Here is a 14128-nt window from a genome sequence, read left to right on the forward strand (position 1 = left end):
GGAGGTGAGAAGAAGCACCAAGAGCACTAACCAGCATTTCCAGGCAGCCTGGCTGCAGAGGGTCACCAGTCACACACGCCAAGTGGATACAAAGATGCCATTGTTTTATTTTGATTGTTTCCAAAAATCAAAACATTTTCAAACACAACTAAGGTACAAAATACAGCATAAAATGAGAATTTATACTTATTTCTTTTTCCACATAGAAAGCAAAAAATATATTCAGGATGAATTCCAGAACACTTTGCAGACCCAATTGATAGCTGACATCCTGCTTGTGAGAGCTTCTCAGCCACGGGGAGAGGTCACTGTATTTCTGGGAGATGCACGAGTACAGCAGTGTATGTAGGAAACCAGAATCTTCTGCATCAGGACTCACAGTTAGTAAGTCTGCATATCATGCTGCCTAGAAATATCTTATAATGCCCTCCACTTAATTGTGCCCCTTTAATACCAAAATATTTCTGCTGCAAGGGACGGTTATCAGTTCCTTTTCTGGGGTCTTGTTGGAAAGGGGACTTGACTTTCACAGAGGAGATGGTCATCATCCAGCTCCTTAAGTCACAAAGAAGTTGAGAAAGCCAACTTAAGGGCTATGTATAGGAGTTGTTTCTATTATTCCATTTATAAATACTATGAACATCAACAGCAGTTAAGATATCTGAGAATGGCTGCCTTGATGTAATCAAACCGTTCTAGGACCTGCAGTGAAACTGAACAAAAACATCCTGCGCTGCACATCCATCACTGAAAGGACCAGTTTGGTTTGCTATGAAGAGACAGGCACAGTGAACACTTGAGGTGAAAACTTGCAAAACCTATTTAAAAAGAGAGCCTTCTATGTGACCTGACCTTAAATGCTGGCTTCCCTTCCCATCCACCCACACATACTGACTCGTTTCCTTCAGCAGCAGCACATCTTGCTATTACACAGGCTATTTTCCCGCTTAAGATAATGAAATCACCAGTTTAACATCCAACAGTGCTCTTCTATTTGTGATCAGTTCTTTCAGCCTAGTTTTCTCTCCTAAAAAGCAACCGTTAAGCCGAACTGTCCAGGTTAGTGTCCTTACCAGGAGACCCTGGTAAATAGCTCCTGCTGGAGGTGTTCAGCTGAATTACTCCTTGAACAAACAGTTGAGCAGCTTTCTCAAGGGAGACAGTGCAAGGAATCAATGTAATGTTAGCAAGTTGGTAGGGCTCATGCTTTCTAGAATTCTTTCATTATCTAGTGAAACAGGTTCACCTAGTTGACTAGCAGAGGACAAAATGCCTCCTCTGAGCAGCACTAAGCATGTTCATGGCACAGAGGTCGTGGCACTGAGAGGTGAAAATGGCCTTCCTCTCTCCTCACCGTTAGCTGAGGAGTTCCTCCTGAACACACGAGTTACATCCCTGGCTGCTTATTCACCGCACGGGCTTTGTGCTTGCGTTCTCCAGCTATAACTGTTGGTGTACAGAGTTGAGACCTGGGGCTATGGCAGCACAGGGCTGACTTCGGTTCCTCCCTACGGATCTCGGGTGTGGGCCGAGATGGCCGAGAGAAGGGGCTGTACTCGAGCTCAGCACCCCAGTGCTTCCACTGTGCGGTCAGCTGGGGCTCCTACAGCCGAGAGACGGGCAGAAGTGAATCTAAGAAGCAAAGACTATAGAGTAGAAGACTGACCGCTCTCATCTTGCATGTACTGAGTGCGGGGAGGAAGGGGAGTTTAATTCTGAAGACGCTTTCACCAATAACCTGCAATTCAGGTATGAATTTGGGGCATATATGGATGGAAGCTGGTTAATAGCAGAAAGGAGCTTTTATTATGGAACCTGCAGCACAACTAGGCTCCCTTCGTGGGAATTCAGGAGGGGCAGCTTTGGGGAAAGAATGCTGAATGAAGAGTTCTTTTGGCACAGAATTTTCACAGAATCTAACACTCTGTCTCTTCAGGGATATCTCCCCCACCCCTTCCTTCTTGAAATCTGATTAGCCATACATGATTCCTGATTAGCAATACAGGATTCTCCCTCGTTCCCCTCAAGAGCAGAACAGGGCTGTTTGTTAGAAAAATCCTCTCCCTTTTCTTACCTAGAGGGGGTAATACTACTTTCAGGGTTTTGTCTTTTATTTGGGGGCAGGGAAGACCTCCCCTCTTGTTAAACAGAATGGGATTACAGGCCTCTGAGCAGCAAAATAACAGTGATTCTTTTTTTTTTGATGCTACTTTCCACCTTGATAAGCAATGCTATAACCAGCAATGGAACTCCTTATGCACAAGACAGTTTTGATGAGGGTGAGAAAGGGGATCCACTTTTTTAGTTATAGCTAGAACCCAACAGCACACTGAATGATACAGCTGTATCTGCTCACAGTACTTCAAATTTTAAAACACTGCTGACATTAAAGACAGCAACTGTTCTACTGCAACTCACTGAAGCATCAGCAAAATGCAGGTTCCTTGGGTTAGTTCCAAATCTAGGAAGTTAGAATAAGCCTAGGCAACATTCCTTGAAGAAATAGGATTTTAACTATTATATTACTGGTGCCACTGTAAATCAAATTCAAAACATCTGTGCCTTTAATAGGAAGGGGGCATGTACGTGTAAAATGCTGGCAGTTTTTGTTGAATCCATAGAGAATCAGTTCTGGACTTAATATGTTATGTCCCAAGAAGTGTTGCTATTCCTGTTACCACTCTTTCTTCTTCTCATCCATGGAGACTCCACCAGGACCCAGTGCAACCACAAGCAGGAGCCCTCCAATTACAGACATGGTCTGGAAGAAATCGTATTTGAGGAAGTCGTGCATGGGCTTGTAGGCTGGGACGGTCCAGAAGGCATTGAAGTAGATGTTGATGCCAAACAGCCAGATGACTAGAGTCAAGGCAGCCAGCTTAGTCTTGAAGCCAATTGCCACCAAGATAATCAAGGCTGTGCCCACTATGTTCTGCAGAATCTGCAAGGGAAAAAAATCAGAAGCTTACATATGGGTCTTAAATAGATACACAAACATCAGAACAGAGCATGGCTAAGTTCAGCAGAACAGCTTGTCATGGTATAGATGACCCAATAACTTTTTCTAAATATTAATTCTACTAAAAAATAGACTTTAAGTGATAAGTATTGATCAGGTCTTGCAGCCAATCTGGAAGTTGGTGCTATATTCCAGTTCATTAACTCATACTTTTATACTCAGATACTTACAGAAAAGAAGTTCATATCAAAATGTAGCAGTGTCATGAACATGAGGACCAGCAGCACACGGCCCCCCAGCTGCATGTACTGCTTAGGAGAGCTTTCCCGCATGGTGGGGACACCAGCAAACATGCTCTTCCCCTCTGAGCGTGACTCCGCCAAAAGCAGCAGCAAGCCGCCCCCAAGGGCAAGGTTCCTACAGAGAGACAGAAATGGGGCGGGGGGGAAGGCAGTTTACTACAGTTTGCACTCATCTATAGATTTTAAAGTCTTATGTAAGAATTTCAACTGTGGAAGAACCTGCATGCTAGGAGTGACATACTCTGCACCTTACGATATGTGTCCACGTTGAGTTCACAGCTGAAATGGCAGCATTGTACACAACAATAATTTACATAAGCCTGTGCAGACACGTACAGCCTGCCAGGGAAGTCTAGCACCCACAGCTCAGGCACAGCTGCTTAGCATCTGTTACAGCATGATTTTAGTTGTGTTGGAGTTATCCTGTACCTCAGGTTTAGCCATATCTGCCAAAGTAGTTCAGAGGTTGCTTTGCAAAAACAGCAGCAGTACTGCTAAAAGAAGTTACACATTTACAGGGTTGTAGTAAGCCCATAGTTCTTGTGCTGCCCCCTGCCCTCCTCTCAGAGGAGAGAGGTGAAGAGGTAACAGCCAGCCATCACTCAGGATTTGATAAGAAAGCTCATGCTCAAGAACCCTGTCTTCTACTTAGAGAAGGTGTTACAAGATTTAAAATCCCAGAAACACTCTGGTATCTACATGCTTTAGTTTTCTCAGAAAATGGCTTCAGTCAAGCCTAAGCACAGTTGCTATTTTAGCCATTTAGGAAATAGCAGCTCACTGATCCAGTCTAGACAGTTGTTTGCAAGCTCTCAACAAGGTTAGCAGCAGAAGTACTCGGATCCTAGTGGGTTAGGATTAGTCTTTCCCTTCTACAGTACCGAGCCTGCTGTCTAGGGCTTAACACAGACTCTACAGATTTCTTAAAGTGTTGTAATTTCTTGTTTAATGTAAATGCATCACTCGTAAAATCCTTCTAGTAAATACTACGTACAACAATCACTTCCTCTCAGCATGTGGCAGTGACAGACAACAGTTTCTATTCTGTTTTGATAAAAACTTTAAGAAGTAGGCATACCTCATCAAGAATTTCAGGTCCCATAGAATGCTGTATGCAATAGTCTAGGCAAAGAATAAAACAGGTTAAAACACCATATAAATTACACTGACATTCTGAATTTATGTTATAATCTCAAGCCCATACTATCCATTGTGGAAGTCAATTACATTATACTGAAGGAAACACGGCAGGTTACATCAGCGTGGTCCAGTGAGTCAGTGTGAAACAGGGAACAGAAGCCAGAATTTGACTTGTGCTCTAGCCCCCACAAAAATTCATCAGTTTTGAACAGGAAGGATGCTACTAGCTAGGAGCCTTTGTGATGGGGAGTCTTTTACAAAAGCTGTACTGAAGGCCAAAGCAACTGCAAGTTCCACATTTGGCACACCACTGACATACAGGTAAATTGCAAGTTACTTCTAAATTGGTCAAGGTCAAGTATTGAATCAATGTCTCCAGCTGATTAATTGCTATTACAGCCAAGGATCTATTGGGCACATCAGAAGAACAGAAGCAGCAAAATAGTTCAATGCCACTGAGGCCTGGCATTAGGCCAGGGTGGAGAAAAATGTATTTAAATATGTTGGTAGTACTGGGGCTAGGAGAGAAGATTTGAAAGATACGGTTTAGAAGGGCTGAAGACTTAAGCCTCCTACCTGTAATGCTATAATTCCAAACAGTCCAAAGCAGGCATATTGCACAAAGTTCCTACTCAGCACCAGGATACAGCCGCCTGAGTTGGGGAAATTGAACACAGTTACACTTCTGGCTTGCACAGGAAAAGATGCTGCAGGAACACTAACTTGTTTTGAACAGAGCAGACTCATTTATTTTCAACTGTGCCACAAAGAACATCAGGCAGGAAATTTTAATGGCACATGGGCACAGATCAGTTTGAGAACCGAGAAGTTTTAGTGTATTTTAAAATATTTTATAATTCCAGAGGTATCTTTTATTTTACAGTGCTGAATGCAGTCCCCAACACAGCACTGTACAGCAGCTATCAGTGTTAAAGCATTAGAAGAAATTAAAAAGAAAACTCATCATGGATATTCTTTTTTTTTTAATGAGGTAACTGTTAGGGCAAACATGCTGCACTCCTTTTTCCTTGAAAGCTTTTGTTTTATATCCTTCCTTAAGTCTTTTGTCAAAGCACTAACAGCCTTTGCCACTTTAACATGAGGACTGGTAACTACATTAAGCTGACTACACAAAAATACAAGGTAAAAACACCCAGACACAAGACAAAAAATAAGCAGAGCAATTAAGAACAGTGGATCAGGGACATAATATAAACAAAGGAATTTTACTTCTCTCCATTTCTGATACCCTAAGTCCACCTAACACACATACAGAAGCTCTGTTTCTGGGATTATTTTGATTCCTGGGCTTTGAAAATCTGACACAAGTACCTCTCTCAGGCTTAAGTGTACCAACTGCAGGATAAGACTTTGCCATTGAGATTAATACTCATAAGCACAGGAGGCTGAGAAAGTCTTAACACTGCCCTGTTTAAGAAAAACATGAGTAATTCATTTAAAGAATTCAGGGGGTGTGGTATGTGTTTATAGATACATGTACAGAATTGAAAACAGATTGTCCTAATGGATTCTTGGCATCTGACTCAGAGGTAGAGTCTCACGAGAAATTCTGTAAGACTACTTCCAGAAAAGGCTGAAGCAGGTTAATTAAGAGTTCGTTTCATTCAGCCCATGTAGTACTATCAGTTCTAAGCTGCCAATGTCTATTAAGAAATCAGTGAAGCATCCCGTGCTTACATGATTCACAGTGCTTACATGAGCCAGGGTGGCAGACGCACTGGAGTGCTCTGGCATCCACCTTAACAGCCTTAGAGCCACTTACTCAGCTGTCCGAAGAGATTTATGAACACAAAGATGGAGGCCAGGAAATAGCCACAGTTCCACGTGCCATCAATGTAATCCCTCTGTTCGCTCCACTGGAACCACATGCGGATGCCGTCCTCCAGGAAGGTGCTGATCAGGCAGAGGCGAGCCACGTGGGGAAGGTACTGCTTCGTCACCCGCAGGAACTGCAGGGGAGAGAGCCAGCACCATTAGCAGGGAAGGAAGGCAAGGTGATACAAGGCATAACAGATCCATGCACAGCAGATGCTGAGGTCAGCCCTTCTCCTGCACGCAGCGTCATCAACATCTAGGAACAAACACACACTTGGGACTTGGATTTAATGAAGTTCTTCTCCACTTGGGAGCAGCGGGGGGAAACCTGCTGTCGTGCTCTGCCCAAAGAGCATTTTGGACACAGACTTGGAGACAAGCAGAATCTACCAGCACGTCCCTATACAACAGGAACCGTGTTTTGATGGAGCTCTTACTAGATGAAGGCTGACCTTGGTTTTAAGTTTGCTAATCTCAGGGTTTCATGTTACAGCTCAACTATCAGATAGCCAGGAGCCGAAAGGGCAATCCTACTCCCACCCCCACGCTCAGGCACTCAACACCCTGTAACAAACTGATTCAGGGAGTCAGGCTGACAGAAGACTGATTCTGTACAAATTAAAAAACAATGAGCTTTCTGCCAAGCTGGTTCCCTCTAACGGCTCAGAAAAGCAACAGTGCAGAGCATGTGTACTTGTGTAGCAGCAGCAGCTATCAGAGCAGCGTAGCCGTTGTGTGAAATTGCACCTGCTCCCCTCTATGCAAGTATACACAGTTTCTATTTCCATTAAAAACAGCATCCTCTGCAGAAAGAAAATAAGCATGTATATATACAATTCAGTGTAGTAGTTAAAAAGAAATTATACCATGTAACAGATGCTGAGCCTTAGTTCTTGGGAATTCAAGATGTATCTGGTCCCACATACCCTTTCATCCTGCAAGCTCCCTGGTTAGTTTGCTCTATAATTACAATAATTATAAAGGAACAAATACAGAATTGCCAAACAGGGCCTAGACTAGCATGTTCTATAGGACTGCGAGGTGCACAAAAAAGCTTACTGCCTCTGGATGACAACAAGTGCTTAACCATCACCCAGTTTTCTAACCAGCACTGCTTATTACTTAATGGAGACTTCCACTAGGATTTGCATGGTCACTGAACTCAACCTGTGCTGAACACACCTGGCTGGCCCTTGTCATGCACAGGTTCAGCTCAGCCAGCTCACTAGGACACTTTTAGAGTCAGTGTATGCTACTGTTTAAGTACAATCTGTGCGAAACAAACATCAATATAATCTAAAACTAACTACAAGAGTATCCAGCAGATGACAGGAGCAGTTTGGGCAGGTTGACACTTGTGAAAGTAAATGCCCATTCCCTGAGCCTTCATGTGGAACCACCAGACTCCGCAGAGATCTCCGTGTTAGAACTAGGAGGAGGAGCCAGTTAACAAATCCCATTATCCCACGCAGGGTTCAATGTGTCGTAAGGCACATTGATTCATACAGTTTATGCAATATTGGAATACTTCAAGCATGAAAAGGGGTGGGGGAACCCACATGTGTATAGCTGTCTTCCAGACAATATTGAGCTATATTATAAAAAACAGACAGAAAAGGCACACAAACATTTTCCTTCATAATTCAGTGTTTACATTGACTTCAAGTTAGACAACAATATAGCTGATTGGTTTCTTTCTGGGCAGGATTTTTTTTTTTTTTTTAAAAGTTCTACCAGCACTGCATGCTTTCAGTATATATGGGCATGTGCAGAAAGGAGACTAAAGCCATTCCTGACAGTTTATTCTTGCCCCAAGTAATTAGTAAACACTAAAAGCTGTTCCAAATCCTATGCAAATGACAAGCCTTGCTTACTGTGTAACTGAAGATTATCACAAGAAAAAAATAATCCAGCAAACACTTAATAGTTAATTAAACACTTAATATTGGAACAAACTACACTAGTTGTACTGCACACATCCAGAGTCTAAGGGTCAAGATTCAAGTTAATCAAGTGCATTTTAAGTGCAGCTGTACTCTGACTCAGGGCTGCCACTTCAGGCTTTAAGCCATGTCAACCGTTGGATGAATGAGTCAGAAGAAAATCTGTGATCTTTGTCACTGAATGAGACACACATCTTGGTTTACAGCTTTCTTCTCTCCTGGATTTCACTGTGCATTTGGGCAAACTTGCTGAGGAATACTAAGGATAAAGTTGTTTTGGAAATAGTACAAAACCAAAAGTGGTTTGTAAAGTAAGTCTGCTTTGTCAAGACACAGAACAGACAGCTTTGGTCTAGAATGAAATGAAAGAGGATAAGTGCTGGCCATCTGTAGGAAAAGGGAAAAACACCCCACTGCCGTGGAAAGGCTGAAAAAAGCAGCAAACATTAGAGAAGGTATCTGCCTCCAGGCCTCATCTTTGTTGTTTCTGAAGTCGGTCACGTGAGCTGATCTCATCTTCTCTTGCCTGAAACCAACAACTGCCAACAGCCCGAGTGAAGGAGCCAAGGTGGCATTTAACATTTACCTGTTCTCGTGGCACATAGAGGGAATTTAATGCCATCTATTAAACACAAGTGTGCGCATCCAATCAGCTTAAGACAAGTCAGAAAGACTGAAGCCTAAGGCAGCTGCAGTGCTAAGCAACCTTATCATGGCGCACATCATCTTCGGACATCCATAACTCAACTGAATTTACTGAGCTGCACACAAGTTGAAACTTCTGTACACAGCAAGTTTTAAGTAAATAAGGCTCAGAAACAGACTCCAGGAACAAAACTCCAAGCCAAAAGAACAACTAGCCACAAAGATCCAGAGAGAAAGGAAGAACACAATTATGCAATAACAAGAGAGCGTAACAGACATCAAGTAATTTTACAATTAAAGGATTCAGGTATAAATCACCCAAGTAATTTAACTAAGGACAGAGTAACTTATGTGAAACAGAAGATCTCTAGAAGCGGGACTGAACTAATAGTACCAGACACTCTGGTTTTGTCCCTGCACATCACTAGCAACATGTGGTTCAAACACTGCACTGAGACCACTTCCTATTTCCTTTATGATTCACACAGAAAAAAAGCAGTGCATATGGGAAACTTGATAACTGCAGTTAAACATACCCAGCTACAACAGGGGACTTGAAACACACACACCACTAAGCACAATACATGCAAGGCAAAACAAAACTGCTGAGATTCATGGAGGTGGCAGCGTTAAACTCATGACACCAAGTAACTGGATGGTTTATTCTGCTATGGGCTTTGCATCAACTGTTCTTAGCACATCCTGCCTCTTTGCAAGAGGCAAAACATCTTGAGAAAAGACAACAAAATGCTAAAGTAAAACTACTTTAAAGAAGAACAGCTGGTTCTGTGTTGGCAGCCAAATCACTAACATACACCAGAAGGGCTTTGTGTTGCCACTTCCCCCTCTAACAGGATTAGAAAAGCAAAGACAGATTTAAATGCTCCTCTTAGTTTAACAAGCAAAGATGCACAAGAGGATCCAGGGATTCCTAAATCAAATCTCTGCTCAAAACGCATTTTTCAAAAGGAGGCTTGAAATATTCAAACCCATAAAGAGGCCTGCCCAAAGAGAGGCAGTAAAGTGATTCTGTTTGACTCTTACCACACTTTCTAAACTATATCCCACCTCCAGCAGTCTCAAATTTGTTAAAAATCCAGTCCATTTAGTTAAAAGTGTGTATGCCATGGCATAATTACAGGTTTTTAAAGACCAATACACAGCCAGGAGTTGGGAATTTTTGCTGTCACCTAGGTACATTCTGTGCAAACACAAAAACCTGTGTGTGTGTACATGTGTGTGTTCTTGGATCAGAGAAGTTATGGTCATGGTGAACAGCTGTCTGCTAATTGATGCAGAAAGCCCTTGTGTGGGCTGCACAGCATTATTAATCTAGAGCTTCTGATAAAGGCACATTCCAAATATTTAGCTTATATTCATTTAAGGGATTGCTTTGTTCTGGGAGGACAGAGACCTCCAGCAGCCTGGGACACCAGTGATCTTTCCTGGAATAGGATGCTCAATCCTCAGGCAGAGGGGGTGGGGGGGAAATCACTTCCTTTCACCAACCTGTATATATTCACTTAAGGAGATCCCACCTTATAATCACAAGGACATTAACACCCACCACATTGGGCTAATCAGCGTCTACAAGTTATTTGTAAGAACTGGGAACTGAAGCTTCCCCACTTATTTCGAAAGACAAGAGAGCTCTGACCCACCAGAACACTGCCAGCGGTCTTAATCAGGTTTTTAATTGCAGGAAAATTTCTCATGACAATGCTTTTCGCTCCTAAGGTGTGCTTAATACCAATTCCCTTTTCCAAAAGGCTATTTATTAAGCAAATCTTTAAAATGGGATTTATTAGTCATGCATTCCATTTTGCTATCTCTTCACAGGAAGATTCTTTCCCAGCCTAATCAGATTAGGCTATGTGGCTTATAACTATAAAGAATCAGTGCACTGACATGACCATGTTACCAAGAGAGTTTCCAAATTCTGTTCTTTGATTTAAAAGACAAAAATGTTCAGATTAACAATTAAGTGTTTTCTCCTCCCTTCTGTTTTCTGCAAAATAGGATACAGAGATGTTAGAATTAGCTGGACAATGTGTATCAGCATTTATGTTGGAAAATTAAATAAAACCCCCAGAGTCTGGTTCTCCCTTAGAGTCCTTTCACTGCAGTACAATGACTCAATAGTCTTGAATTTTTGTCCATAATTTTTTTTTCAGAACAGCAGAAATACCAGGCACCCACATTCCTAGAGATTATTATAGACACCAGAAAAGTTGCTTGAGATCTGCTCCCTCTTATGGGGATTACAGAGGAGAGACAACCAGTTCTGTAACCCTAAACAATCGGTACAGACCCCAGATACAGCTATTTTCAGTACAATAATGTCAGCAGTACGTGGTGACTGCAGTGAAGGGCTTAGCACATAATATTTTAACAAGAATCACTAAAAAAGGGCTTAACTTCTGAGTATGAAAATTATTTAATTATTAGCATTGGGCTGGTGTTATGGAGCTTAAAAACAAACCAACCCATAAAGCCTGTAGCTGGGCATCATTCTGAACCAAGATCCTGATTTCCTTGCACTGCATATCACCTAGATTTTAAGAACCCTTAATAGCTTCTCCCACCCTCCCCAGTATCTAATAAGTTGCCTTCTCTGAAATCAGCAGGACCACCCCCCAACACCCACCACGTAGCTGTCTCCTCACTGCAGCCCTTGGAAACTGCCAACAGCGCACATCAGAACAGCTCACCAGCCACACTGTGCACCTGCAGGCTACAAACCCCTGCTACAGCCAAGCCAAAGCAACGGCGAGTTCTCGTCGCGAGTGATCCCACCACCAGCACTGGTGCTCACTTGACCTTAACTGGGAGATAACTGAACTAACAGGAAAAAAAAACAACTCAATTTTGTTTCCTGCCAGTTCAGCTCTCCAGTCCAGTGACACAGGAGAGCTAGTGTGAGAGAAAAGGGGAACGTAGCCTTGGGAGAAGTAGGACAACCCCTCTCCTTGATAGCTAGCTGTCAGGCAAGCTTAGCTGCCTGGTAGGACCATGGCTTCAGCACGCTAGCTCACCTCTGGATTAAGAGCGACTTGCTACTCCTGAGTATCTTGGCGTCTAAGGCCCAATTCGTTAATTGAAAGTGATGTTACAGTATTTGAGAAAAGTTAAGCTTTAGCACTTGAACTTAAGGAACAGATTATTCTTGCTTTTGTAAGAAACATTCAGGATTTACTGGTAAACCATGGAAGTACCTGTAATTCCCACAGGGCTTTATGTCACAGAAATTAAGACCCATTAGGTCTTGAGCACACTAGTACAGGGAATGGAGAAAGCAAGGGTATCACTGAGGAGGCATTCAGCTCCCAGAACAGCTTCACTACCGCTGCCTCCATCAAGGCGAGTTTCAACATAACCTCAGTCCAAATGTTCCAAGTATTTTTTTAATCCAAGATGAACTAACAGTTTCCATAGTGCCAAGTGTTAACTTTGCAATATATACCAAAGGTTATTGTTTAGTACATCTCTCCACTCCTACACTGGTGTGATACTGAGTTTTAGCAACACACACAGTACTGAAAATATCTGATTGAGCTACAATGCAGCTCAATCAAGATGGAATTATCCAAGTAGTTAGTTACTTAGAAAGCCGTAAAAATTGTTTTGCAATCTGATGGGTAAGGGTATGCAAATGCTCCAATCCTGCAGCTAAAGGAAAGACTCATCTTTAAATAGAATGTGGCCAAGCACAAATAAAGTTGTGCCATTTAAAACTCATTTCATGAGGAAGCAAACAGCATTTTAGCTGGACAAAAGAGCTTTCAGTCATATGAAAAAAGGGGTGTTAAAGACATCTAGAAATAGTCACACAGGAATAAATAGAGGTGTTATAAAAAGGTCAGGACAAGTGTTGTAAATTTTGGCAAGTAATTTGAACACTATAGTGATAGTTTACTTTCTCCTCTAAAAGGAGTGAAAGGAGAAGGTAAACAGAGGATGACGAAGATGATCCAGACACCCCTTAAAGTGAATACTCCACACACAGTAAGAAGCTGTCTCTTAAACGAGTCTTCCATCTGGGGGTGGGGAGGAAGTGCAGAACAGGTTTTCCCAGTGAAACGCAGTTAAAGACACAGAGGGAGCACAGCCCCCTCAGAGCTGCGACGTGTTACGTGCAGCACACAACTCACATTGTCAGTAGTCAGAGTTGTAGAACCAGGCAGAATCAGATTTTCCAGAGAACTTGCATTATGATTAGATGCTGCCTCTTATTTTCGATTTGATGAATCACCATGACAGTGAAGATCTAACACAGTCACCAGCAGATCAACTATTTTCACTCAAAATATTCCTGCTCTCACATATAAGAGATCACAAACTTCTATTTAACAGAGAAATCTGTAAGGGCCTCCACTGAAATAAATGTAAAAAGGATTACAAAAAGATCAGCTTGCCTGCTTTCCTTTTGCCCCAATTCTAAGCACAGTACGGTGGTGCTGGCAAGCCTCTTCTAGATATGGATTTCCAGATATCGGTCAGAGTTTAGATTTTTGCTTTTCTGTCACCACCACCTCGCCCCGGTTTCCCACACCCCTTTATGCCCTACTTGCCAGCCTGGACGGCTTGCAAGAAGACGAGAGCAGCTCAGCCTCCTGCTCTCCTTCCATTTACTCCCAGGGAGAAGCCCGGCTCCCAAGGAGAACTCTGCTTCGCTGTACAAGCGGCTCGAGAGCAGCCGCAGAGCTCGCATGAAGGCAGGGGGCAGCCGCTCCCACAAGGACCCGGCCGCTGGGCCTGCGCCAGCCGCCCCCACTCCGGCGGGGAGCCGGGCCCCCGGCCGCCCCTCAGAGGCAACGCGGCCGAGGAAACCCACAGCCCCACCGGAGGGACAGGCCCCGAGGCGGCGACCCCGCAGCAGGCCGCCACCATCCCGGCCTACCTTAGCGCGGCCCAACCAGGGCGGCGGCCTAACGCCCCCCACCCCTCCCTCCCTCAGCGCGGGGCCCACCGGGGCGCCCCCTCACCGCCGACCCCAGCGAGCAGCCGGGCGCACAAAGGCCCCACGGCCAGAGGAGGGAAGGCGGGCGGGCACCCACCTGGTCCGCGAAGTCCTCAGCGGTGCTCATGATGTCGTTCTGACCCATGGCGGCGGGAGCGGGGCGGGCAGGGGGGTGCTGCCGGCTGCTACGCGCCTGGGGCCCGGCCTCGCTCTCTGGGAAGGGCGGGAGGGCGGGAGCGCCGGGCCGGGCCGCGCCGCCGCTCGGCTGCTGCTGCCACGTAGGCCAGCCCTTAAAGGCGCCGCGCGGGCGGCAGCGCCGGCGCACGCGGGGCGGGGCGGTGAC

The 14128-nt window shown here is 44.1% G+C and overlaps 1 protein-coding gene across 1 annotated transcript; it reads right to left on the minus strand.

The window, feature by feature from the left end:
• Window positions 1-83: 83 nt before the first annotated feature.
• On the minus strand, window positions 84-14098 carry SURF4 (surfeit 4). Its single transcript, XM_074845863.1, has 6 exons — window positions 13883-14098; window positions 6185-6371; window positions 4978-5054; window positions 4340-4383; window positions 3190-3376; window positions 84-2941 (listed from the first exon to the last, which is right to left on the minus strand). Exons 1-6 carry the CDS (start codon window positions 13928-13930, stop codon window positions 2675-2677), a joined length of 810 nt encoding a protein of 269 aa, XP_074701964.1. The 5' UTR covers window positions 13931-14098; the 3' UTR covers window positions 84-2674.
• Window positions 14099-14128: the final 30 nt, after the last annotated feature.

The sequence above is a fragment of the Strix aluco genome, chromosome 20, assembly GCF_031877795.1.
Source record: "Strix aluco isolate bStrAlu1 chromosome 20, bStrAlu1.hap1, whole genome shotgun sequence".
Taxonomy (NCBI): Eukaryota; Metazoa; Chordata; class Aves; order Strigiformes; family Strigidae; genus Strix; species Strix aluco.